A 21115-nucleotide genomic window follows, 5' to 3' on the forward strand; every position below is an offset into this window, starting at 1 on the left:
CAATTTCGTACACTATCCAGTTAGATAGTCTGGTAATATAATTATTAGAAGTTCTTTTCAATTGATTTCAATTAAAATCCACCACTTCCACTGTATAGCATTTTTAGGCTAGATAAAGTGTTGTGGAGCTTTCTTTCCAATATTAGTGGATGGCTGGGGGTCCACATCGATATATCCTGTACAGATGCCTCCTCACAAAATGCTAACTGGTTACAACGGGCCAGTAGTCACCTCTACCCTAGTGAGGCTGGCGTCGAAATTAACTCAAATTTTTACAACTAACATCCCAAGCACCGCTTAATACCCTTTGAAAGTACTACATTCAAGGTGATCCTTCGCCCAGAAGAAATAAAGGTTGTACCTGGACGTGCTCACGTATTAACCACCGCACGACCTTTTCCGTCGACCAGCGTTGCAATCCAGTGGCAATTCAAATCAAACGGTATGCCACTATAGAACCTCCCCCATTCTATCCCCCACAACATTCATCAATTGATACCAATTACGTCACCTGTTCAACTACACAATGAGCACTGATAAAGACCCCCTTTTAGCGGCCTTCGAGGCCGACAGCGCCGAGGCACCAGCTCCAGCCGACCCCGAAAGAGAAAGAGCGCTCGGGCAGTTCAAGAACAAGTTAATGGAGCACAGACAGTGGGATGCACGCCTCAAACAGTTGCGCTTGGATATTCGCGGCAAGGAGAACGATTACGAAAAGACAGAGAACGACATCAAGGCGCTTCAGTCGGTGGGGCAGGTGGTGGGCGAGGTATTGAAGCAGTTGGACGACGAACGCTTTATCGTGAAGGCATCGCTGGGGCCGCGTTATATCGTGGGCTGCCGCAACTCTATCAGTAAGGAGGCGTTGAAGCAGGGTGTGCGCGTGGCGTTAGACATGACGACGTTGACCATCATGCGTATCTTACCGAGGGAGGTGGACCCCCTCGTGTACAACATGACGACGTTCGAGCCGGGTGAGATCTCGTTTGGTGGGATTGGTGGGTTGAACGAACAGATCCGCGAGTTGCGCGAGGTCATTGAGCTCCCGTTAAAGAACCCAGAGTTGTTCCTTCGAGTCGGTATCAAGCCACCTAAGGGGGTACTTCTATACGGGCCTCCAGGTACCGGGAAAACCTTGTTGGCAAAGGCGGTCGCCGCCACTATTGGTGCTAACTTCATCTTTTCCCCGGCGTCCGCGATTGTGGACAAGTACATCGGTGAATCTGCTAGATTGATCAGGGAGATGTTCAGCTACGCGAAGGAGCACGAGCCGTGTATCATCTTTATTGACGAAGTGGATGCAATCGGTGGGCGCAGATTCAGCGAGGGGACGTCCGCGGATCGTGAGATTCAGCGTACGTTAATGGAGTTGTTGAACCAGATGGACGGGTTCGACTACCTCGGCCAGACCAAGGTCATTATGGCCACCAACAGACCTGACACTTTGGACCCGGCGTTGTTGAGAGCCGGACGTTTGGACCGAAAGATTGAAATCCCGTTGCCTAACGAGGCCGGCCGCTTGGAGGTGTTCAAGATCCATTCTGCGAATGTGCAGAAACAGGGCGAGTTCGACTTCGAGGCCGCCGTTAAGATGAGCGACGGCTTCAACGGTGCCGATATCAGAAACGTTATCACCGAGGCTGGATTCTTTGCCATCAGAGATGACAGAGACTACATTCTCCAGGAGGACTTGATGAAGGCCGTGCGTAAGGTCGGCGAGTCTAAGAAGTTGGAGGGCAAGTTGGACTACGAAAAGTTGTAAGTTACATTAGATTGAATCACGAATGGTGGTGTACATTATTTTGAACTAAAGAGTACGATGTAGCGGGATGAAGTAATATAACCCTATAATGGTATCGGTCCTTCGATGTGTCAGCCCAGAGCGGGTCCTTGCAATGCGAGGAGCTGGTACCATCAAGATACCTTCCGTTCAATGGTAACTTATCCTTCTCTGGTATTGTATTCCTCCCGGAGTTGTCTTCCGAGTCTACGCACAATGGCTCCACTTATGCAAGCGATACTCTCAACCACACTGATGTATTTTTACATCCAACCGCATTTCTTGGCCACGCAGCTCTCTGCACAGCTGTTGCTCTTCCCCTCCAATATAATTATCCCCCTCGCCTTGCTACTGAATTATTGTTTCGCTACGCAAGTATTGCTTCATTTACTATGTACAGTATCCACCCCTTAATCCACGTTCTTCACATCACGCATAAGCGAGTTCAAGTGCTCCTTGACCTGCACATCTGACACCTCATTGACATGCTTGGCGACTCTCTCCCCGATAAAGTCCTTCATCTCTGGGGTCAAGGCAGTCCAGCCCTTGGCCTTAAACGCGGCTCTCTCGGCAAGCGCGGCTTTCTTCGTCTCGGACAATGGCATCTTTGGCGGAGTCAACTTCCAGATGTCCTTTTCGGTCAAGTTGTTTTTTCTGAACTTGGAGTGCGGGTTTCTGATGGTTGGGAGTGCGTCTGCCGGGATTGGCGACTCGACAAGCGAGTCCAACTGGTAGGTGGTTTTCAACACAGTCTCGGCAGGGGTGCACATGACGGAGTCTTTGAACGGCTCTGGGGCGGGCCATGGAATGCGGATGGTCTTTCGGTGGCCCTTAACGACTCTGTGGGGCATCATGCGGTTGTACTCGTCGCTCCACTCGGCACCCTGGTACTCGACCTGTGCCGCGATGAACTTGTTGGCAACCTTGCCGTCCTTGTAGAAGGTCCCGACGAGCTGGATTTCTTTTTCAGTCATTCTCAACGGGTACTCGATGAGTCTGGAGTTGTGACCCGGTGGTACCATTGATGGCGGCACGAGCACCTTCTGTGTAGGCCCCTCGGCTAGGATGAAAGACTTGGTTTTGTAGTCGATGGAGACAATCTTGGAGGTGATACCCTTCTTTTCGCCCTTTGTTACGTACACTTCATCGCCCACAGCGTACCCAACCTGTTCCGGGCGCGTAGGGATATCCTTGTACGTGTTGATCATCTTGACCTTGTCCTCATCGCTCAAGACGATCGGCTGCGACCCTCTAAAGAGTTTTCTGTAGTGGTCCTGAAACTGCGCTGGGAGCTGTTCAAATTCACGCTGGAGCCTTTTGGCACCGTTTCTCACTCTGGTAGCAGACATCGTGTGGGGTTGATGGAAAAGAGTGGTGGATGCTATCAAACGCTGAGCATTTTTCAATTTTTCAAACCTCACGTTTGAAGGGACTTCCTTCCGTGCGAAATGTGCACGCGTGCTCATAACACCAGATGAGTGAGGTTATTGCCTTTGGCATCTGAATAAAAGCTCGTCGGATGGAAAATTGAGGTTTGGAAAGTCAAAAAGACTTGGGTCGGTTGGAGCTTATAAGCGTCGGGGTGTGTGGCGTTGGATTGACGGTATCTAGTGGAGAATCAATGGAGATCAGAGCTGCATGCTCTTTGTAGATGGCGCGTCTACCGCCCCCATTGGAGCTCTGGGGTGGTTAAGGGTACATCATGAAGGACGAAAAGAAGGGAATTGAGTTAGCTAAAGCCAGGACGGTAGCAATGTTTTCGGGCCCAGACCATGCCGTTGATAGTCAACTCGGTCATGGGATAATTTTGGCTATCGCGCATGTATACTCACGTCTTATACTAATCAGGAAATACCACCTCCAAAAGGGTTGTAATGGATGAGCTGAAAACAGTGAATTTAGCGAGATCTTGACAAAACTATTAAGCCATGGGTGACCAATATCCCGCTGAGTCACTACTCAGGGCTGGCCTTGATGAGAAATGCTGATTAGGCTTGATACATGGAGGATATTAAACCGCAGTGTAACCTTGATGTCGTACGCATAATCAATGCCACCGATCAGTCATCAAGCGTACCAGAACAATATGTCACACACTGTTTCTGATCCATCCGCATCTCACACGCCTTTGGCAGATCGTCCAAATATTAATAGGTTTGTATTATACACTAAAATAAACTCTAACGAAAATCGGCCATGATAGCAATGTAGCTTCCCATTTTCAGAGCCCCAGCAGTCGTACCTACTCAGTACAGATGCTGATAAACTCCTGCTCGTTGATTTCTCCATCCTCATCCAAGTCAAACTCATCAATCATGGCGCGCAATTCATCGTCGGTCAAATTCTCGCCGAGCTCCTTGGCCACACGTCTCAAATTCCGCAAACTTATCTTGCCGGTGCCGTCGTCGTCAAAGAGTTTGAACGCGCGATGGATCTCCTCCAACGGGTCGCGATTGATGATCTTCTCACCCACCGCCTGGAAGAAGCTCTCGTATGTGATCAAATTCCGGTCATCTGTGTCGTACTCGTGGATGATATCCAATACTTCGCGTTTGGCGAGATCAAATCCCAACGCCCGGAAGGCCACTTTGAGCTCGTGGTAGTCAAGACATCCGTCGTTGTTCATGTCGAACAACGAAAACGCCTCGCGGATCTCCTGCTTCTGTTCGTTTAACAACTCGAGTTTCAACTGGCCGAACGACCGTTTGGACTGTGGCTCTTTGTTCTGCGAAAGCGGTTTTCTAAACGCCGACATGGAAAGGTCTAGGGGGTCTGGAATATAATAAAAGGATCGGAAAGGATAGATCTGGGATTATCCGGCAATGATAATCGAGCACAAGAGATGTTTTGAAGCGAAGCTTGGCTCAACTTGAAAAGCGCGTTAGCCGCTCGTTTTGGATAGCGTGTAGCGTGTTATGTGCAGGATTTAATGACACGAGCATTATTGTGAAGTTATATATCTACTTGCGAATATGTTTGTTGGTTTGACCAATTTAGTAACTGAAGGGGAATAACCGAGATTTCATGCTGCTTGGTTGTACATGTGTATAAGTGATACATGCGGGTAAACTGTACATGTGGGCAAGTCGCGTAGATTCAAGCTATGCAAGTGATGAAACTCTTAGTAGCGGCAGGTGCCACTTATCCCGATCTCTAACCCCTATAGACCAATATACAAGGAAAACGTATCGAATCATAACGAGAGAAAAAAGAAGCGCCGTGTTAATGAAGGTGTTAATTAATAAGCAACCTTTGAAACAAAAACCAAAGACAGGTGATTGAGAGACACCATGGGGTTTGACGCGTACTAGGAAAATCGAATAGCTGATAAGGCTAAAAATTTCTCTCAAAGGGTCTGGCGTACAACCATACAGACTGGAAATAGTTGCAAAAGTTCCGGAGAGATGCTATTCTTGTTCGTCTAATATTCTAACGGAGACCCTCCCACGCTCTATCCCATAGCTATAGCCAACAACTCTCTGGAAGCTATGGTTTTAATGAAATGTACCCATTTCACCAGGAGTTATGTGCTCAATGGTTTATCCTTATTTTTCGCTTTTTCAGGGCAGCCTTAGGTGCCAGCTGGGGTTGTTATGGCATGGCTTATCTACAGGATTTAAACTTGGCAAGATCAAAACATGCACTCAAAGACCTCTGCCCTGCACCACGTGCTAGCATTCAGACATCATGTTACAAATAGGACAAAAGGTCCAGGTCCGAGGAGATTTCGGGGTGGTGCGGTTTGTGGGAACCACAGAGTTCTCCAGCGGCGTATGGGTAGGCGTGGAGCTAGACACGGCGGCGGGCAAAAACGACGGTGCGGTCGGCGGCCAGCGGTACTTTGTATGTCTGAAGGAAGGAACCTGTGGGATATTCGTGAGGCCAACAGTGGTGAAACATGTTTCCAGGCGCTCAGAGACTCCCAAAACAGAGGTCTCGCCTTCTGAGGGCTCCTCCCAGTCGTCAGACACTCTCATATTGTCTGAGGTTTCGCCCAGGCCTGATGAAATCCACATTTCCGATTCATTTAAAGATGACGACTCCAAATCCGAGATTAACCTAAGGTTACCTGGGGATAGCAACCCCAAATCTCCTGTTGGTATCAATGACAAAAGGCTAAACAGTTCCCCTGAATCCCGCGTGGAACACCCCCTTGAGACGGCTGGCTTGTCTCCTACCCCCCCGGTTTCTCTCTGCTCCAAGGAAACTGACCACCACCTCCAAACCATCATACATACCTTGCAAAAAAAACTACACGCGATTCACTTGGACACCGAATCCTATAAACTACAAGTCTCCACCCTCAACTCCGCTAATATCACCTTGAAGGAGAAGTTAGCAGTGGCAGATGAAAGCCGCGAGTTGGATACAATTAGCAGAGAGCTTCTCGAAGGTGACCTCGAACAGCTTCAGGAACGCTACGATGACCTCCTTTCCAAGTATGACGACTTACAGTTGGAGTTTATCGACCTTCAGGAGGAGCTCCGGCTCCAGGAGGAGCTCGAGGAAGGAGACTCAGACGTTACTGCGCTTAGCAAGCGCAACAAGTTGTTGGAGCTGGCGCTCCTCAAGTTGAAAGACATGTCCCAACAGAAGGAACTGACCTTGCTAGGCCAGCTTAGTCAGTACGAGGTAGGGTATCGACGGTCGGTGGAGCTTGAGGCGATGTATTCAGAGGCTTCGCAGCGCTTGGAGCGCACCGAGAGGTTGGTGGATGAGCTTAGGGGCCAGCTAGAGCTCGTGCCCCATTCTGAGACCGTGGTGGATACCCTCACGGAGCGCAATATAGAACTCGCAGAGAAAGTCTCGGCTCTTCAGCTGACGGTTCTGGAGCTAGAACAAATGCAAGAAGTAGACAGAGACCTTGAAGCGACGCACTTAGAGGTGGAGGGTGATTTGCGGGCGGAGCTCAGCGCCTTGACCCGTCAGCTAGCTGAGTCGTCTCTGGTCATCGATGAACTTCGGGGTGTGAACAATTACATGGACAAACGGCTTGCCAGCATGAATGCTGGGACCTTTGATAAACCAGCCCGGGAAGAAAATGATAGTGAAGGCCTAAGTCGGGAGATTACGCGCTTGAAACAGCGGATCTTCGACCTTGAGTCGCGCGCGACGGAGGCCCAGATCGACGCTGCGATTGCTCAGTCCGAAGTCCCAATATTAAACGAGTTGGTCGGGGCTCTCCGCGGGCTCACGGCAACCGACAGAAGGTTTGATCTCTGTTATGAGGCCAGGCTCGCAGCCAACAAAACCCGGTGTTTGCTGGAAGTTCTCCCTCTCTTCGAAGACTATCCCCCTACGATTATTGAAATGATTCGGTTACAGCTTACGTGTGTGCACGCGGCATGCGATCTCGCACGGTACCACTTGGAGTTTGGCGTGGATTGTCTGCTGTTTGTGCGCGATATAGCAGCCAGGGTGGAAATGCTAGTCAGCAGCGCACGGCAGAACCAGCTAGAGGTGAAGATAACCCAAGAGATCCACCGAGAGTGTGAATTGTTCTGTGAGCTGCTCACGCTGATTCCTAGGGAGCATCTCTTGTACCGCGTGCGCGAGGCAGCTGCGTGCAATGCGTATTGCTTAGTGTTGGCCAACCGCGTTGCATTAGAGAGACCTGGTTTGCTGAACAAAATAGAAGCGAAGTCGAAGTTGGTGCATAAATTACAAACCACGGGGGAAGTGCTCGCGGACGCCCTTGGGGTGTTAGTGAAGGCACAGTCGGAAATGTGTGGTGTTGAAGGTGAAATGTCCGGGGATTATAAACCTCTTCTTGCGTATCTCACGGAAGAGGGCAACGCTTTGGATTTAGATGCAACTATGATTTCCGATGAGCCAGTCTCGGTGCTTGAGCCAGTTCCGGTGCTTGAACTTGGGAGCTTGGAAAGCGAATGGCGGTTTCTCGATACCATCAAAGCCTCATTGTCCACCCTTGTGGTTGGTGGCCAGGTTCCTCAGAAAGCGGTCTGGAACGTTGAGCAGGAGATGACAACCGATGATACTGAAGTGACTGCGCTTAGGCTACAGGTACAGGAGATAACTCACAAGTTCAGAACTAAAGAGCTCCTTATCGAAGAGCTTGGCATAAAGATCCAGGTGATGGATCATAAGCTTGCAAAATCTAAAGCCGTGGAAGCCGAACTAGCCGAGGCACGGAAAAATCTCGCGCGATACGAAGCAGAGAACGTTCAGGTTGGCAGCCATGTGAAAGAGCTCTTGCAGAAGAACCAAATCTACGCGCAGGCGCTTAAGGAGTTGAAGAATAAGTCAAACCGCATCGTAGGAAACTTCCACGACATTTACCAAGAGAAGGAAAAGGCCAGCCGGAACTCCTTAATCAGCGAAATCCACACCTTGCGGAGAATCATTCTGCGTAGTTGCGAGCTCTCGTACGACCACACAGACTTAAAGTGGCTCCAGCAAGACTTGTCCCCCGCGAAACTCTGTCGCGGCTATAGAACCCGGTTCAATATGCTTGGACGAAGCTTGGTGCGGGCCATTGAACGCTACGAGACCATCCCCTATGCTGACCAGTCGTCCAAGACAGCACTGCGATACTATCTCAGCCGCATGGAGGAGGACTACAGCTGGTATCGCCTGGAGAGGGAGCTGCTCTACTAAAGGTCAGCCTATCTGTAGATCCCATTCGGATTGCTATTATAGAGGGATTAAATTCTGTGTAAAGTTGTTAAATTGGTGTAACTTGTAATGTTCTATAGGTTGTCATTGTTGGAGGTTTAGATTGTATATATGGACGGTTCTCAAGAGTATCCATTAAATTGATATCATACCGTACCTCTAACTAAGTATTATCCGTGAGGTCAGTAGCGGGTTTCTGTTCCTTTTATGACTACAGTAGAGTTTATTTTCACTTGTCTGAGGGTTGATGCATCAGATTCTATTTAATACGTAGCTTCTATTATATGTATCCATTTGGTCCATCGGCACCATATTCAAAACATTTGATATGGCTTAACAGGTAATGTCTATTTCACAGTCTTCCAAATAACGGGATGTCTCTGTAAAAGTGCTTTACAGCCCACCCGCAAGTATTCTTTGATATCGCAGAAGAATAATCGACAGAGAGCGCATGTAATACTTCACCAAAGCTTCTTATTCTTAAGGTAACACCTTTGTTGGACTATGACCCATCTCGAATGATTGCACGTTCTAGCCTTCACAGATAGCATCATCGTAATTTCGAGCCTTTACCTATGGCTTCACCGAATCCTCCACCGATGACGCTACGACTTCAAATGATACGTATGGGGCTCGATCGGCAGAAATACAGCCTTGGTTATCACTCATCCATCGACTTCGTCGTCACCTTTTCTATGTACTGGCCACTTTCGCGCCACGTCAATTTGGTGCCGAGGGAGAAACAACTCCAAGAAAAAGTACACAAACATGTCCACCACCGCACACAACGCGTACAACTTCCCGCCCAATGTGGCGCTCTGATAATAGAACTTGAGAATCCGCTTGAGCGTGCGCCGGTTCGGCTCCTCACTCCGGTCTTTGGCTGCGTCCGCTGCTGTGACCAAATGATACACATTCTCCGTCCGCCTTGCCACATCCATCCAGCTGTACATCGTCTTCACCTCCAGATGGAAGTTTGCGGTGTAGTTTCTGTCTTCTGTGACAATCTGGATCGCTTTGGTGACAGCATCCACCATCGCTGGCTCCGATGTCTCATCCGCAAACACCGACATGTGCTCGGGAAGCACCTCCGGAATTCCGCCAACTTTCGCGCTCACCACAAGCAAGCCACACGATGCCGCCTCCACCAAGACTGTGCCAAACGCTTCGGTGAGTGACGGATGGAAAAAAATTTGTCCCTGGATCATCACCGAGCGCACCTCTTCGTGCCGGATGCGTCCGACAAGCTGCACACGCTCCTGAAGCGCATACTTCTCGCGCATTTGCTCGAGATCGATAAATTTTGGGCCGTCGCCGGCAATGAGGAATTTGATTTTGGGGTTAGATTCACAAATGGTGGGGATTATGGCGGTGAGGAGGTCCGCACCCTTGTTTTGGTACAAACGGGAAATGACGACGATTGTGATAGAGTCGTGTGCATCAGCTTGCGAAGTATTCGCGGCCACTGCGCACGAGTCCGGCGCTGGCGCGAAATCCTTCGCAATCACTGCGTTTGGAATCACCGAAACGTTCGACGGATGGATCCGTGCGCGAAGCGTCGTGTTCTCCTTACACGTGTGCGATACGCAAATCACATGCCCTACGTCCGAGAGCGAAAATGCCAACGTTTTGTTCCCCAACACGCTCGCAACGTCCGCGAACCCAAACAACGAGTGGTCGGTAAACACCGTCTTGATATCCATTGCAGATGCGTGCACAATCGCCTCAAGCCCAATCGAGCTGTAGCAGCCGTGACCGTGAATGATGTCGATCTGCTCGCGGATAAAGATGTTGCGGAGGATGGGAAAGCACGAAAAGACCGAGGGGAAGGATGTTTCACGATAGAAGATGAGAAACGGCACGTAGTACACCTTGAGTCCGTTCGTGAGATAGCGCACGCCTGTGCGCGACTTGTATGCGTGGGTGATGACCACCACCGAGTGCCCGAGGTCCATTAGCTTCTGTGACAAGTGGTACACGTGGAGCTCGACCCCGCCCGGCTGGGGGTAGAAAAAGTCAGTAATCATCGCGATATTGTACGAGGGAGCACCGTTGACGGTTCTACCCAGGGGTGTGGCTTGTATCTCCATTGGTGTGGGATGAAGAGAAGTTTTGATGAGACCCACTGGTATATTGTTAATAACGTCCTGTACGGAGCCGCACGTATTGAGCTAGGAGTAGGATTCGGAGTAGGTTATAATAAAACTTTGTCAGTAATTATAGCATTATTTAGTATTGATTTTGGAGGTTTGATTTTTTTATCCGACAGGTCGACATCATGGGGGCCAGGCAATTGTCGTAGTTCCTGGGTATACGTGGCCCTGTGGAGTGAGAGACATACGGTCTTCAATGCTGAGTTAGGCTTAGAAAGGGTGAGGAGCGAGGGTAAATACCACGTCAGATAAATGAGCGTTCTACGATTGACAGCAATCATTACAAGCTATATTTTCAAGATACACCAGCTCCATCAAATATCGCACATTTTATGTGCTAGTGTCTCTTTAAAAGTGGTGTCCCGTAGATGTGAGACATCGACGGTCCTTTCGGGCCCCTTAGAGAGGATTCTCGGCTGCTCCTCGGCATCTTTCCGTCGGGGTGTACATTGGCTATCCCTCCCAAATATCGAGCATATGTCGTTTATTAGAAGTTTCATAAATAATCAGCGCTCTTTGATTCGATTTGCTTTACATAAAATCTAAAATAGCAACCCAGGCAACATTCTATATATCTCCTGGGCAAGCATGTAGCAATATCAATTAGATATTAATAAGCCCCTGATTCAGATATTATCCTCCATAATTTACTCTCTAGAGAATGCTAGAATGCTTATTCTCTAGAAAGTAATCTACCCGGCTCTTTTATACCCAATCTCGCTTCAATTAATCCATATCGCAGATCCTGCCAGGTTCTTGGTTTCTCACGTGACTCGCTGCGCCTGCAGACATACCCTATTCGTATTCGTATTCGCATCTATTTCCACTCATCTCTTCATACACAGCGTTCTGGCTTTACCCGTCATCCGGCATTAATACCGTGAAATACATTCCGTCACTTTTCATTATTACTCCCACATCCCATGTCGCACAGATACACTGAACTACCAGAACTACCGGAACACCCACCGGAGTACACTTCCGATGCTCGTGCCTCCGCTGACTCTCTCGAGTACGAACTCCTCGAGTTCGATATCGAAGAGGAACAGCGAAACCCACACGCTGACTTTCTTGCGCGTGCAAAGTTTGCCACCCAACAGATCGCTTCCACTGCGCGCGCGGCAGCCACGCGCGTGGTCGACCCAGTCTACGCTGTGTACGTGGTTGTTTCGCGCTACTGCGACATGTATATCGCCAAGGTCGGCAACCCGTTGATTATCAAGCGCATCCTCTATGTGTTTGTGATGGGTCTCCTCGTGCTCTGTGTCACGACATCCCGCTTGTACACCTCCTCGCTGCCGTCTTCTGCGGGCGTACTCGCGAACCACCACGGACTCTTCCAGTTCCTTAGCAGCGATTCGGTTGACCGTCGCTCAATGAAGGAGACGTTGGAATATCTCTCTCTGATGCCACATATGGCAGGTACCGCGGGCGATCGAGTGCTTGCGAAGTACGTGGAGGCGGTGTTCGCGCGCAGCCTTCACTCCATTGAGACCCGCGAAATCGCCACCTTCTTAGACTACCCCAACAATGACAAGCTTTCCATCAAAGTGAGCGGTGACGCAAACTTTGACGTGGTTTTGAATGAGGGCAAGTCCGACATGGAGTACCTTGCGTTCAACCCCAACTCCCTTGGAGGAGAGTTCACCACCAACAAGCTCGTATATGTAAACTACGGCAGAGCTGAAGATTATGCCAAGATAGGGGCCTTGGATAATGCGCTCTGTTTGGTGCGCTACGGCCAGACGCACCCCGGGACAAAGCTCCAAGTCGCAGAAGGGCGGTGCCAGGCGGTCATTTTCTTCGCCGATGACCCCGCGTTTCCAGACGCGATCATCAAGGACAACGTGGCAAATCTTAATAATTCTCCTGGAGATGTGCTCACGCCTGGCTGGGAGTCCTCCAACGATCTCAGACTGACCTGGGAGCAAAGTGCGAGCACCCCGAAGGTGCCATCGGTGCCGATTTCCCTCTCTGAGGCCAAGAAGCTCCTTGCCCTTCTCAAAGGAGGTGTTCAGTTTGGTGATTGGTGGTCAGGAAGCACTGGTGGCCTTGCAAAGACAAAGATCCACTTTAAGGTCAAGCCCACAATACGCGAAAGGCACCCGATCTGGAACGTGATAGGGCATATTCCCGGGCGTGAGCAGAAGAGCAAGGGTATCATCATTGGCGCTGCACGCGACGCCGCATGCTACGGTACCATGAGCGCAAACACGGGTACTGTTGTGATGCTCCAGCTCGTGGAACTCTTTGAGACGCTTCGCGTGAAGTACGACTGGACGCCGTTGCGGAGCATCTACTTTGCTTCATGGGACGGCACCGAGTACAATCTCCAAGGTGCCGCAGAACACGTCGAGCAGCACTTTCATGAGCTCAAGTCGTTTGGTTACGCTTACATCGATTTGAGTGATGCGGTGACCGGGACAGATCTTGCGGTGGATGCCCACCCGGCCCTTCAGGCTGCGGTTAAGGAAGCGTTAGGACTGGTGGCTTCTCCTAAAGATAACTCCTCATCGTTGTTTCAGCATCATTTCCAGGGAAACCATGGGACCCGATTTGCCTACCTCAACGAGCTTGAGAAGAACTACGTTCCGTTCAACTCGTTTGCGGGGATCCCCTCTTTGGAGGTCAAGTTTAAGGGGACCGCTTATCCCGAAAACAGTTGCTACGATAACTTTGCGTTCTTCGAGAAGCATGGCGATGCGGATATGACGTATCATACCACGCTTGTGCGCGTATTGGCGCGTCTCGCGATCAAGCTCGTGGATATGCCGTTTATTCCGTACGATCTACATGATTATGTAGGGATGGTGGACCCATTCGTCCAGGACATCGACAAACATGCGAAAAGTCACGGAAAGCAGCTTGATTTTGGGTCGATGAACAAGGCGATACGCCAATTCCAACAGATCGCGAAAGACTACCACCTCCTGACCGCGAACTGGAAGGAGTACGTTTACGGAAAGTACAGCATGGACGACCCCATCGACGTGTTGGAGCCGGTAGGACTTTCTGCCAGACGGATGCACTTAAATGAGCGCTTGACTGCGTTTGAAAAGTATTTGCTCGCTACGGGGGGGAACAGCCGCCGCCCTGCGTACCGCCATATGCTCTTTGGTGCACTGTATCGCGCGCCCGATAACGACGCGATGCATCAGTACGGTGAGGGGTACTGGGCGACCTTCCCAGTGGTTAGGGATGCGATGGAGCGCGGTGACTGGGAGGGTGTTCAGCGGGCATTGAACACCGTGGCGAATGCGCTCAGCACTGCTTGTGAACATTTTTTTAGGGAATGGTAGGGGTGTGCTGCTAGAGGACATATTTAGCTGGTGTTAGTGCGGGAATGAGTATTCCCTAGATGTGTTAATAGTGTGGTGATCGCTCAAGGCTATGGTTCATTCCCTAGAACTCTTGTAAGTGGGCTTGGATGTATTGAAAAGCGAATAAGGCATGGATATTGATGATATATATAGGCTAGTGTTAAGGTAGGAGCCATAAGGGTTTAAATTTTTGGTTATTAATTCATAGTTAATGTAAATAAATAAGAAAGATGAAAATAAATAGCAAAGATGTACATATATGTACATAAATGACAAATATGTACATAAATAACAGATATATGGCTATAAATAAATATATTATCCAATAATAATCACTCATATACCATTAAAAAGCATCTGACTATTCTCTTACAGATTCTATCCAGCTGAAACACATCTGAGGATGCAAAATAAACTGTTCAAGATGGGGACAGCGAAAGTCTCTATGCAGGATAGATGCTAATTTCGCTTCACCATGCAACGATCTCCTCAGAGTTTCCCCACTTATCTGGCCCCCTCGCGCCCACATTACTCCCTCCTCTCAGCACCTTACCATGAACTTTCTACTCCTCGGCTTGTTAGTTTTATCCGTTGTTGTTTTCAAGTTCACATTGTTCCCATCTATCAAAGAAACAGACCCATCCATGTCTACTGCCACTGAAAACACCTCTACTGAGGGCGCTACTGTCGAAGGCTCCTTTACTCCTAAAACCCTCTTCAAGTACAATGGGCACGACATGCAGGAAATCTACATCGCCGTTAAAGGTGTTGTTTACGACGTTTCTGCTGGCAGGTCCTTCTATGGCCCAAGCGGCCCGTACGCCAATTTTGCCGGTCATGATGCCTCCAGAGGTTTGGCGTTGAACTCCTTCGACGCTGAGTGTATCAGAGATTTTGACCAGCCAATTGACGACTTGAAGGACTTGACGCCCGAGGATATCGATTCCTTGGACGGCTGGGAGGAGCATTTTCAAAAGAAGTACCCTGTTGTCGGCACTTTAGTCGAGAACTAATAATGTATATCCATTAACACCAATTTATATGTAGGGACGGCCAGTAGCTAAGCCTTTCATTAACATTCTCGCCCTCGGGAGATTAAGATCTCTCGAGTCGCATTACAACCTAGTCATCTTTTACCTGAAACGTTTAATATTCGACATAAGTAAAGCCTTACCTTTTAGGACCTGTCATAAAGATTTAACATTCTTTTATCTATTTGCCAGCAACATTTATATACATCATTTAGATCTTCTTGACCATCACGTAGGCGTCTGGATTTTTCAAGCCTTGGGCTTCATAGTACCCCTTTTCAACCTCATCCTTCTTGATAAAGCCCTTCAGCTCATACCACGCGACACCGGCGGTGTTCTCGCACCACACATGGGCAATCAATTCATGAATAAATCTTTTGGCAGTTTCAGCCTCCAAGTTTTCTAACAAAGCAGAACCCACACCCTTTTGCTGATATGCTGGAAGCACCGCAAACGACTCAATGTACACACCGGTCGGCACAGTGGACGGCTTGCTGGTATTGGAGGAGTAGACCTGCTTGGCTTTGATTGCACCCACGGGAATCTCGCTGTAGTAGGCCAACTTGACCAACTCGCCGGCTTCTAAGGACTCCTGATACCATTCGGCGGTGTATGAGGTGGGCAACACAACGGAGTTGATCGTCTTCAAGACCCCGAGGCAGTTGGGGGTTAGGTCATCTAAGGATATAAGCTTTCTTGCCATTGCAGTGCGTTGAGATATTCTGACTGTTTGAGATATACAAATAGCTCTGGGTATTTACTTATTCTCGGAGGGTCCCAGCGTCCAGGGATGGGATTGAGAATTGTTCATCTCCTGCACTGTATGATGCGATGGTTCAACGTTGGTTTCAGATGCTACGAAAGGCATGGTAACGATGGAATAATGTCATTACTAAAACCAATGATGTGCTTTATATCACCATTGTACTACAATTAGAGTTAATTTTTTATCCTTTTTAAACCCCTTAGAGGATGGTACCAGGAGCGTATTATTTGAACCATAAGGCAGCTTTGATCGAACTACAAGGGCCGCTAAGAAGTATCGATGAGTTTGGAGGAAGCATTTAAGCTAAGGGCATTGAACCTTACTAAACTAATGAATAATATCCGTTATAGATATTCTGTAGCGCCAGCTACTTCCAACAGGGTATTTAGAAACTATACGAAGCCATCCCTAGCTTTAGGCTTGTGATTTACCGTCTCGCACGATAAAATCACGGTAAATGCCTCTACCCACTTTTGCAAGAGAGTGTCTCCCGTCATACAAGGGATATAATCCAATGATCACAAAGGCGAGATAGAGCCAAAAAATGGAAACCGTAGTCCAGCCCTTAAAGAACGCTTTACTCCAGATCCAGTCTCTGTACAATGGCATTGGCCAAACAACCCAAGTCAACAAAAACACAAACACCACGGCGAACCGAGATATCTTGATGTAGAAATTGAGTTTCTTCTGCTTGCTGGTTTCAGCACCTTCAAAGCTATTCTCAAAGGATGAGTGTCCTGCCGGGGTTTCGGGATCCAGAGCAGTATAAACGACTTGCTCATTCTTTTCGTTACTGGCTGTTTCCAGGACAAATCTACTCTCTTCTAGAGACTCTTCGGGATCCACGACAATAATTTCAGCCTTTTTGAACTCATCCCAGTCAAATTTGTATGGGTTGATGGTTAAACTGATGACAACACTAGCAATCCCCGGCAAAATGATAGAAGTCAACCCGCCAAAGAGACAAGGAAGTTGCTGGCCAGTGGTGAAAATGGTAACCGCCCCAAAATAGTGGTATGCGGTAGACAACCAGACGGCAATGCCAGCCAACATGCCAACGATAGGGGCGACAAAGAATGCCAACCTGGTCTGGCCGTCCCATGTAATCGCAAGAACCAAGGGAATAACGCCAGGACAAATGACCATGGAGTAGAAATAGGTCATCCAGGTCATATCTGTACCAACGTAATGAAGCATGACAGAGAACCCGGCAGAGAAGAGACCAAAGAACACAACCCCGAGGTGCGAGACGTTAATCAAGTGCTTATTGTTGGCATCTGGCTTAATGTATTTCTTGTAGATGTCAAAGGAGATGATACTACTGACAGAAATCATTTGAGCACTCGTGGTGGAGGTGACGGCAAGGTATACAACCAACAAAACAGCCCCAAGAGCACGGTCACCCAAAAGAGCCTTCAAAGTGTAAGGGAGAACAAAGCCACTGTTGACTTCGTGGGCAGTCATGAGTCTTGGGTAGGTTGGGAAGATTGAAGTACTTTCGAGGACAATTCCGGCTAACCCGATAATGGTGCCGATTGGCCATACATTGGCAAAGATAGTACCTGCAGCAAGAAGGTAGCCAGGAACGGAAGCATCGAGGTCGGCACTGAAGCTCTTCTGCCAGAAGGAAGAATCCATGACCGTGAGCCCCGTGTTGCCTATACTGAGAATAATCCCAAAGAACACGGCACCCTGGGACTTTCCAGTCATGAAAGAGCCCTGGAAGTTTCCTTTAACGTATCTATCGGCGTCATGAGCTATGACCTTATCGTACAAGCCACCCATGCCACCGATTTCTGGGGATGTCAAGACCGAGGTAGCGGCATAACACATGACAACTAACACCACGAATGAATGAACGTAATCGGTCAAGAAAGTGGACTTGAGACCCCCAACGGTGGTGTACAACAACACACCGAAAGGAATGAGCATGGTGCAGGCAACAATGTGCATGTTACCAGCGATAACTGAAATGGCACCGGCAGCGGCCAAAATCATCGATGAACACGATAAGATGTTGTTCACAAGACAAAGGAACAAGTACAAGAGGTGACAAGCCTTGCCATATCTTAACTGCACGATTTCCAAACACGTGTGACTGGCCGGGATCTTCTTCTTGGCTTCAATTCCCAACAAGGACATAAGACAGATCTGGAAACACAATCCCACCCCAAACCAGAAGGAGGCCATTACACCGTAATTGAACACCATGGTGGTGACCATGAGAAACTCAGTACTCCAGGTCCAGCTGGAGTACACTGCACTTGCAGTCAACCCCACGCCGACCCTCCTGCCGGCCACCATAAACATTTCGGTGGACTGAGAGTTTTCATTCAAATATCTGGAGGACAATTTTGTCGCAACGACAATCCCAAGGGCAAACAACCCCCCCACTCCAACAAGAACCCCGTAACCCGAAGCTTGTCCTAATAGTTTCACAGTTTCTGACATTTGAGTTCTTTAAAATTGATTTTGGAGAGCTGTAGTAAGCGGTTTATTATTTGGTTACTCGGCGTCCAAGGTAGGGTGGAGAATCTTAATATAAAATAATTAAATCTACCGTAATGCTAAAAGAGGGGTTGAAATCGCTTTATATAAATGGGCAGACCATGGAAGCCAGGGATAACTGACAACCAACTCAATAAAACTTTACCCAGTATTTGGACGAGCATTGGTGTGAAATTACGAGGATGAACTATCGATGTTTGATGCAAGCAGTAAGTTTCCTGTGCACTTAAAACGGGATTACGGTTAAAATTTCACACTGTGGAGGTGTGGCTGAGAGCTTATGCTTACACGGACGGAACGTTGCAATCTTAAAGTGATGTAATTGTGAGTGTGCATTGATGCACAGAACCGAACCATTTATTCAATAAAATAGTTGAGTAGCATTTATTTTATAATTATTTATCATAGAGAGATGGAATATATTAGTATATAGATAAAAACTATGAGATGATTGTTTTCGGGATGAGTGGAGGGGGATACTACGGCCTTGCGTGGTTCCCTGGTGCCGGTGCTCTGAGAATTCCGTTCCCACCCTCGTTGTGTAAATGTACAACCATAGATTAGAGGCCAAGAGAAAACTATACTTGCTTTTGCAACAACGATATGCATACCAATACCAGACATATCTCAGCGAGAGCTACTATATGCGTAACTGTAGTTTGCTCGGGATTTTCATAAGCGAATTATATCTTGCATGTGAACTTATAGCGATGATGTGATTCAGACTGAACCATGCATCGTAGCTTCAGATGCAGGTTGTTACAGATATGCTGCAAAATTACTTCTGGCTAGGCCTAGAAGAAATATGTTGTGTAACTACATAAATTCCTAGCGTTCTCAAACCTTGTTGCCAGACGGGAGTTTGTCACCGGTCTTGGATCAAGGGGTGAAGGTTTATTCTATGGTCGAGCTAACTTTATCATGGTGCACAAACTGCGTAAAACTCAAGCTGACGACGAACATGCGCCTCCAGTGACTACTTTTAGACTAAGCTGTAGAGGCGGGATCTAAAGAGAAAAATACACTTTCGCTGATTAGGATTTCTGAATATATTTCTTGACAAGCACCAAGGGTCAGATTTCGGAAAAAAACTCAACAGGGATTGTTTAACCGTTATACCGAGAGGCCTGTATCACTGAGGTCAATGTTGGTATGGAAAATACCAAATAATCTTGAATAAATCCATGCGATACCTTTAGGAACTCAGCTTTCAACGCTATGTACGATTACACAAGCGTTCTAATTTTCAGTACCTCGAAATGTGCCAGCCCGTCTAAGATCAATTCCTTCTGCTTATCCTCAGTATTGAAGAAGTCCCTTAGCTGTAATACAGGCAAATAACACTACAGTGGACAAAATACAATTATATATACCAGGTGTGAAAGTCTGGACGATTTCTCGAGGAAGAGAAGTCCATCACAGGAGCCATCTTAAGATCAACTGGTAGTTGTCATGCAGTTGATTCAGCCTTTCAATTGAATAGGATTAAACCTCAATAATCCAATGTTACCTCAAAACAGAACCTCAGAGATTTCAGCTATAACAGCTCAGTGCACAGGTTATAAGCCACCTTTATAACGAGGTGCGTTATGTATCCGGCATGCACCTTAACGTTTCTTTTCATTTGAAAAATTTGGTTAAGTGTGGAGTGTCATTTTATTTTCCAATTTACGGTCCAAAAGACGAGCCATGTTTGAAGAAATCTCAGCGCCAGTGGAAGGTGTTACTGAAAAAGTTGTTCTTAAAGAGACCAAACCACCATTGGACAGTCGTATCGGTAAAGATGCGCCGTTCCAGTTTGGCCAGAGAGTACTCGCCGATGATAATGATGTGTGGAACCACAACGCCTGGGATCACGCCGAATGGGGTGAAGAGCAAAAGGTGGAGGCAGAGACTCTCATTTCCAAGCAATATGAGAATCCGGTTGAGGAGTTTGACAAGAAGTTGTACAACGGCAACCCGGCCAAGTACTGGGACATCTTCTACAAGAACAACAAGGAAAACTTTTTCAAAGACCGTAAATGGTTGCAGATCGAGTTTCCAGTGCTCTACGAGGCCACCAAGGCGGATGCCCCGCCTGTGACCATCTTGGAAATTGGATGTGGTGCGGGTAACACCATGTTCCCCGTCATGAGCCAGAACGAAAACCCCAACTTTCGCATTATCGGCGCTGATTACTCCAAGAACGCGGTCCAGTTAGTCAAGAACAGTGCCAGCTATAACCCAGAGATTGCCCATGCATGTGTGTGGGATCTTTCCAACGAGAACTTGGAGTTGCCAGAAACCGTCGAGCCAGAGTCCGTGGATATCATTATCATGGTCTTTGTGTTCTCCGCCTTGGCCCCAGAACAATGGGTCCACGCCGTCAACAACTTGCAGAAAATTTTAAAGCCGGGCGGTCAGATCTTATTTAGGGATTACGGGAGATACGACTTGGCGCAGGTTCGATTCAAGAAGGGGAGATTGTTAGACGACAACTTCTACATCAGAGGTGACGGTACCAGGGTGTACTTCTTTACCGAAGAAGAGTTGAGGGACATTTTCGGCAAGTTTTTCCAGGAGGAGCGGGTCGCTACCGATAGACGTTTGTTGGTCAACAGAAAGAAGCAGTTGAAAATGTACCGTATTTGGATGCAAGCTGTCTTTAAAAAGCCGCTTGAAAACTAGGACCTCAGGATTTATTTGTACAATAGAGCCCTAATAGCTGCACAATAGACATATAACGGGCTGTTTGTAGAGAAACAAAAAATACCCGCCTGTATGTCATTCCCTGGAATCGTAGGTGGGTGAAGTGCCGGCTATGGTGCCTCTCTTCTCAAACCAAGCCAACATACTGGATCTCGAATAATTCATCTCAATACCTTATTCTCTAGTATTCAGAGCCGTTGCATTCAAAGTTCAGAACTAGAGGGAAAGCCGGC

General features: G+C 48.0%; 12 protein-coding genes across 12 annotated transcripts; 7 read left to right on the forward strand and 5 right to left on the reverse strand.

Annotated features, from left to right (window-relative positions):
* Positions 1-478: 478 nt before the first annotated feature.
* On the forward strand, positions 479-1859 carry RPT4 (proteasome regulatory particle base subunit). Its single transcript, XM_019127459.1, has one exon. It carries the CDS (start codon positions 527-529, stop codon positions 1760-1762), a length of 1236 nt encoding a protein of 411 aa, XP_018987857.1. The 5' UTR covers positions 479-526; the 3' UTR covers positions 1763-1859.
* A 331-nt stretch (positions 1860-2190) lies between these two features.
* On the reverse strand, positions 2191-2988 carry MRPL40 (mitochondrial 54S ribosomal protein YmL40; the record flags this gene model as incomplete). The annotated part of the gene is made up of 1 exon (XM_019131491.1): positions 2191-2988. The coding sequence occupies one exon, from the start codon at positions 2986-2988 to the stop codon at positions 2191-2193; it is 798 nt and encodes a 265-aa protein (XP_018987858.1).
* Positions 2989-4022: 1034 nt separating this feature from the next.
* Positions 4023-4857, reverse strand: BABINDRAFT_5483 (centrin; the record flags this gene model as incomplete). Its single annotated transcript, XM_019132223.1, has 2 exons — positions 4023-4543; positions 4839-4857. The coding sequence occupies 2 exons, from the start codon at positions 4855-4857 to the stop codon at positions 4023-4025; spliced, it is 540 nt and encodes a 179-aa protein (XP_018987859.1).
* Positions 4851-5262, forward strand: BABINDRAFT_159101 (uncharacterized protein). Its single transcript, XM_019127460.1, has one exon. It carries the CDS (start codon positions 4856-4858, stop codon positions 5060-5062), a length of 207 nt encoding a protein of 68 aa, XP_018987860.1. The 5' UTR covers positions 4851-4855; the 3' UTR covers positions 5063-5262.
* Positions 5263-5430: 168 nt separating this feature from the next.
* Positions 5431-8560, forward strand: NIP100 (Nip100p). Its single transcript, XM_019127461.1, has one exon. The coding sequence runs from the start codon at positions 5468-5470 to the stop codon at positions 8396-8398; it is 2931 nt and encodes a 976-aa protein (XP_018987861.1). The 5' UTR covers positions 5431-5467; the 3' UTR covers positions 8399-8560.
* Positions 8561-8653: 93 nt separating this feature from the next.
* SPT14 (phosphatidylinositol N-acetylglucosaminyltransferase) lies at positions 8654-10583 on the reverse strand. Its single transcript, XM_019127462.1, has one exon. The coding sequence runs from the start codon at positions 10504-10506 to the stop codon at positions 9082-9084; it is 1425 nt and encodes a 474-aa protein (XP_018987862.1). The 5' UTR covers positions 10507-10583; the 3' UTR covers positions 8654-9081.
* An 80-nt stretch (positions 10584-10663) lies between these two features.
* On the forward strand, positions 10664-11237 carry BABINDRAFT_73357 (uncharacterized protein). The gene has a single exon (XM_019132609.1). The coding sequence runs from the start codon at positions 10822-10824 to the stop codon at positions 11113-11115; it is 294 nt and encodes a 97-aa protein (XP_018987863.1). The 5' UTR covers positions 10664-10821; the 3' UTR covers positions 11116-11237.
* Positions 11238-11871: 634 nt separating this feature from the next.
* BABINDRAFT_159104 (putative zinc metalloprotease) lies at positions 11872-14089 on the forward strand. Its single transcript, XM_019127463.1, has one exon. The coding sequence runs from the start codon at positions 11985-11987 to the stop codon at positions 13866-13868; it is 1884 nt and encodes a 627-aa protein (XP_018987864.1). The 5' UTR covers positions 11872-11984; the 3' UTR covers positions 13869-14089.
* A 444-nt stretch (positions 14090-14533) lies between these two features.
* DAP1 (Dap1p) lies at positions 14534-14902 on the forward strand (the record flags this gene model as incomplete). Its single annotated transcript, XM_019131475.1, has 1 exon — positions 14534-14902. The coding sequence occupies one exon, from the start codon at positions 14534-14536 to the stop codon at positions 14900-14902; it is 369 nt and encodes a 122-aa protein (XP_018987865.1).
* Positions 14903-15028: 126 nt separating this feature from the next.
* Positions 15029-15671, reverse strand: NAT5 (peptide alpha-N-acetyltransferase subunit). Its single transcript, XM_019127464.1, has one exon. It carries the CDS (start codon positions 15621-15623, stop codon positions 15132-15134), a length of 492 nt encoding a protein of 163 aa, XP_018987866.1. The 5' UTR covers positions 15624-15671; the 3' UTR covers positions 15029-15131.
* A 152-nt stretch (positions 15672-15823) lies between these two features.
* On the reverse strand, positions 15824-18358 carry BABINDRAFT_182060 (sodium:solute symporter family protein; the record flags this gene model as incomplete). The annotated part of the gene is made up of 2 exons (XM_019131162.1): positions 15824-18130; positions 18295-18358. 2 exons carry the CDS (start codon positions 18356-18358, stop codon positions 16101-16103), a joined length of 2094 nt encoding a protein of 697 aa, XP_018987867.1. The 3' UTR covers positions 15824-16100.
* A 1525-nt stretch (positions 18359-19883) lies between these two features.
* On the forward strand, positions 19884-20861 carry ABP140 (Abp140p; the record flags this gene model as incomplete). The annotated part of the gene is made up of 1 exon (XM_019131556.1): positions 19884-20861. One exon carries the CDS (start codon positions 19884-19886, stop codon positions 20859-20861), a length of 978 nt encoding a protein of 325 aa, XP_018987868.1.
* Between the last annotated feature and the right edge of the window lie 254 nt (positions 20862-21115).

This window comes from Babjeviella inositovora, assembly GCF_001661335.1.
Source record: "Babjeviella inositovora NRRL Y-12698 unplaced genomic scaffold BABINscaffold_1, whole genome shotgun sequence".
Classification (NCBI taxonomy): Eukaryota; Fungi; Ascomycota; class Pichiomycetes; order Serinales; genus Babjeviella; species Babjeviella inositovora.

Bases quoted from the DNA above. Each gene is read 5' to 3' on its own strand.
- RPT4 (XM_019127459.1), top strand. From the start codon at position 527: ATGAGCACTGATAAAGACCCCCTTTTAGCGGCCTTCGAGGCCGACAGC.
- BABINDRAFT_159101 (XM_019127460.1), top strand. From the start codon at position 4,856: ATGTGGGCAAGTCGCGTAGATTCAAGCTATGCAAGTGATGAAACTCTT.
- NIP100 (XM_019127461.1), top strand. From the start codon at position 5,468: ATGTTACAAATAGGACAAAAGGTCCAGGTCCGAGGAGATTTCGGGGTG.
- SPT14 (XM_019127462.1), bottom strand. From the start codon at position 10,506: ATGGAGATACAAGCCACACCCCTGGGTAGAACCGTCAACGGTGCTCCC.
- BABINDRAFT_73357 (XM_019132609.1), top strand. From the start codon at position 10,822: ATGAGCGTTCTACGATTGACAGCAATCATTACAAGCTATATTTTCAAG.
- BABINDRAFT_159104 (XM_019127463.1), top strand. From the start codon at position 11,985: ATGGCAGGTACCGCGGGCGATCGAGTGCTTGCGAAGTACGTGGAGGCG.
- NAT5 (XM_019127464.1), bottom strand. From the start codon at position 15,623: ATGGCAAGAAAGCTTATATCCTTAGATGACCTAACCCCCAACTGCCTC.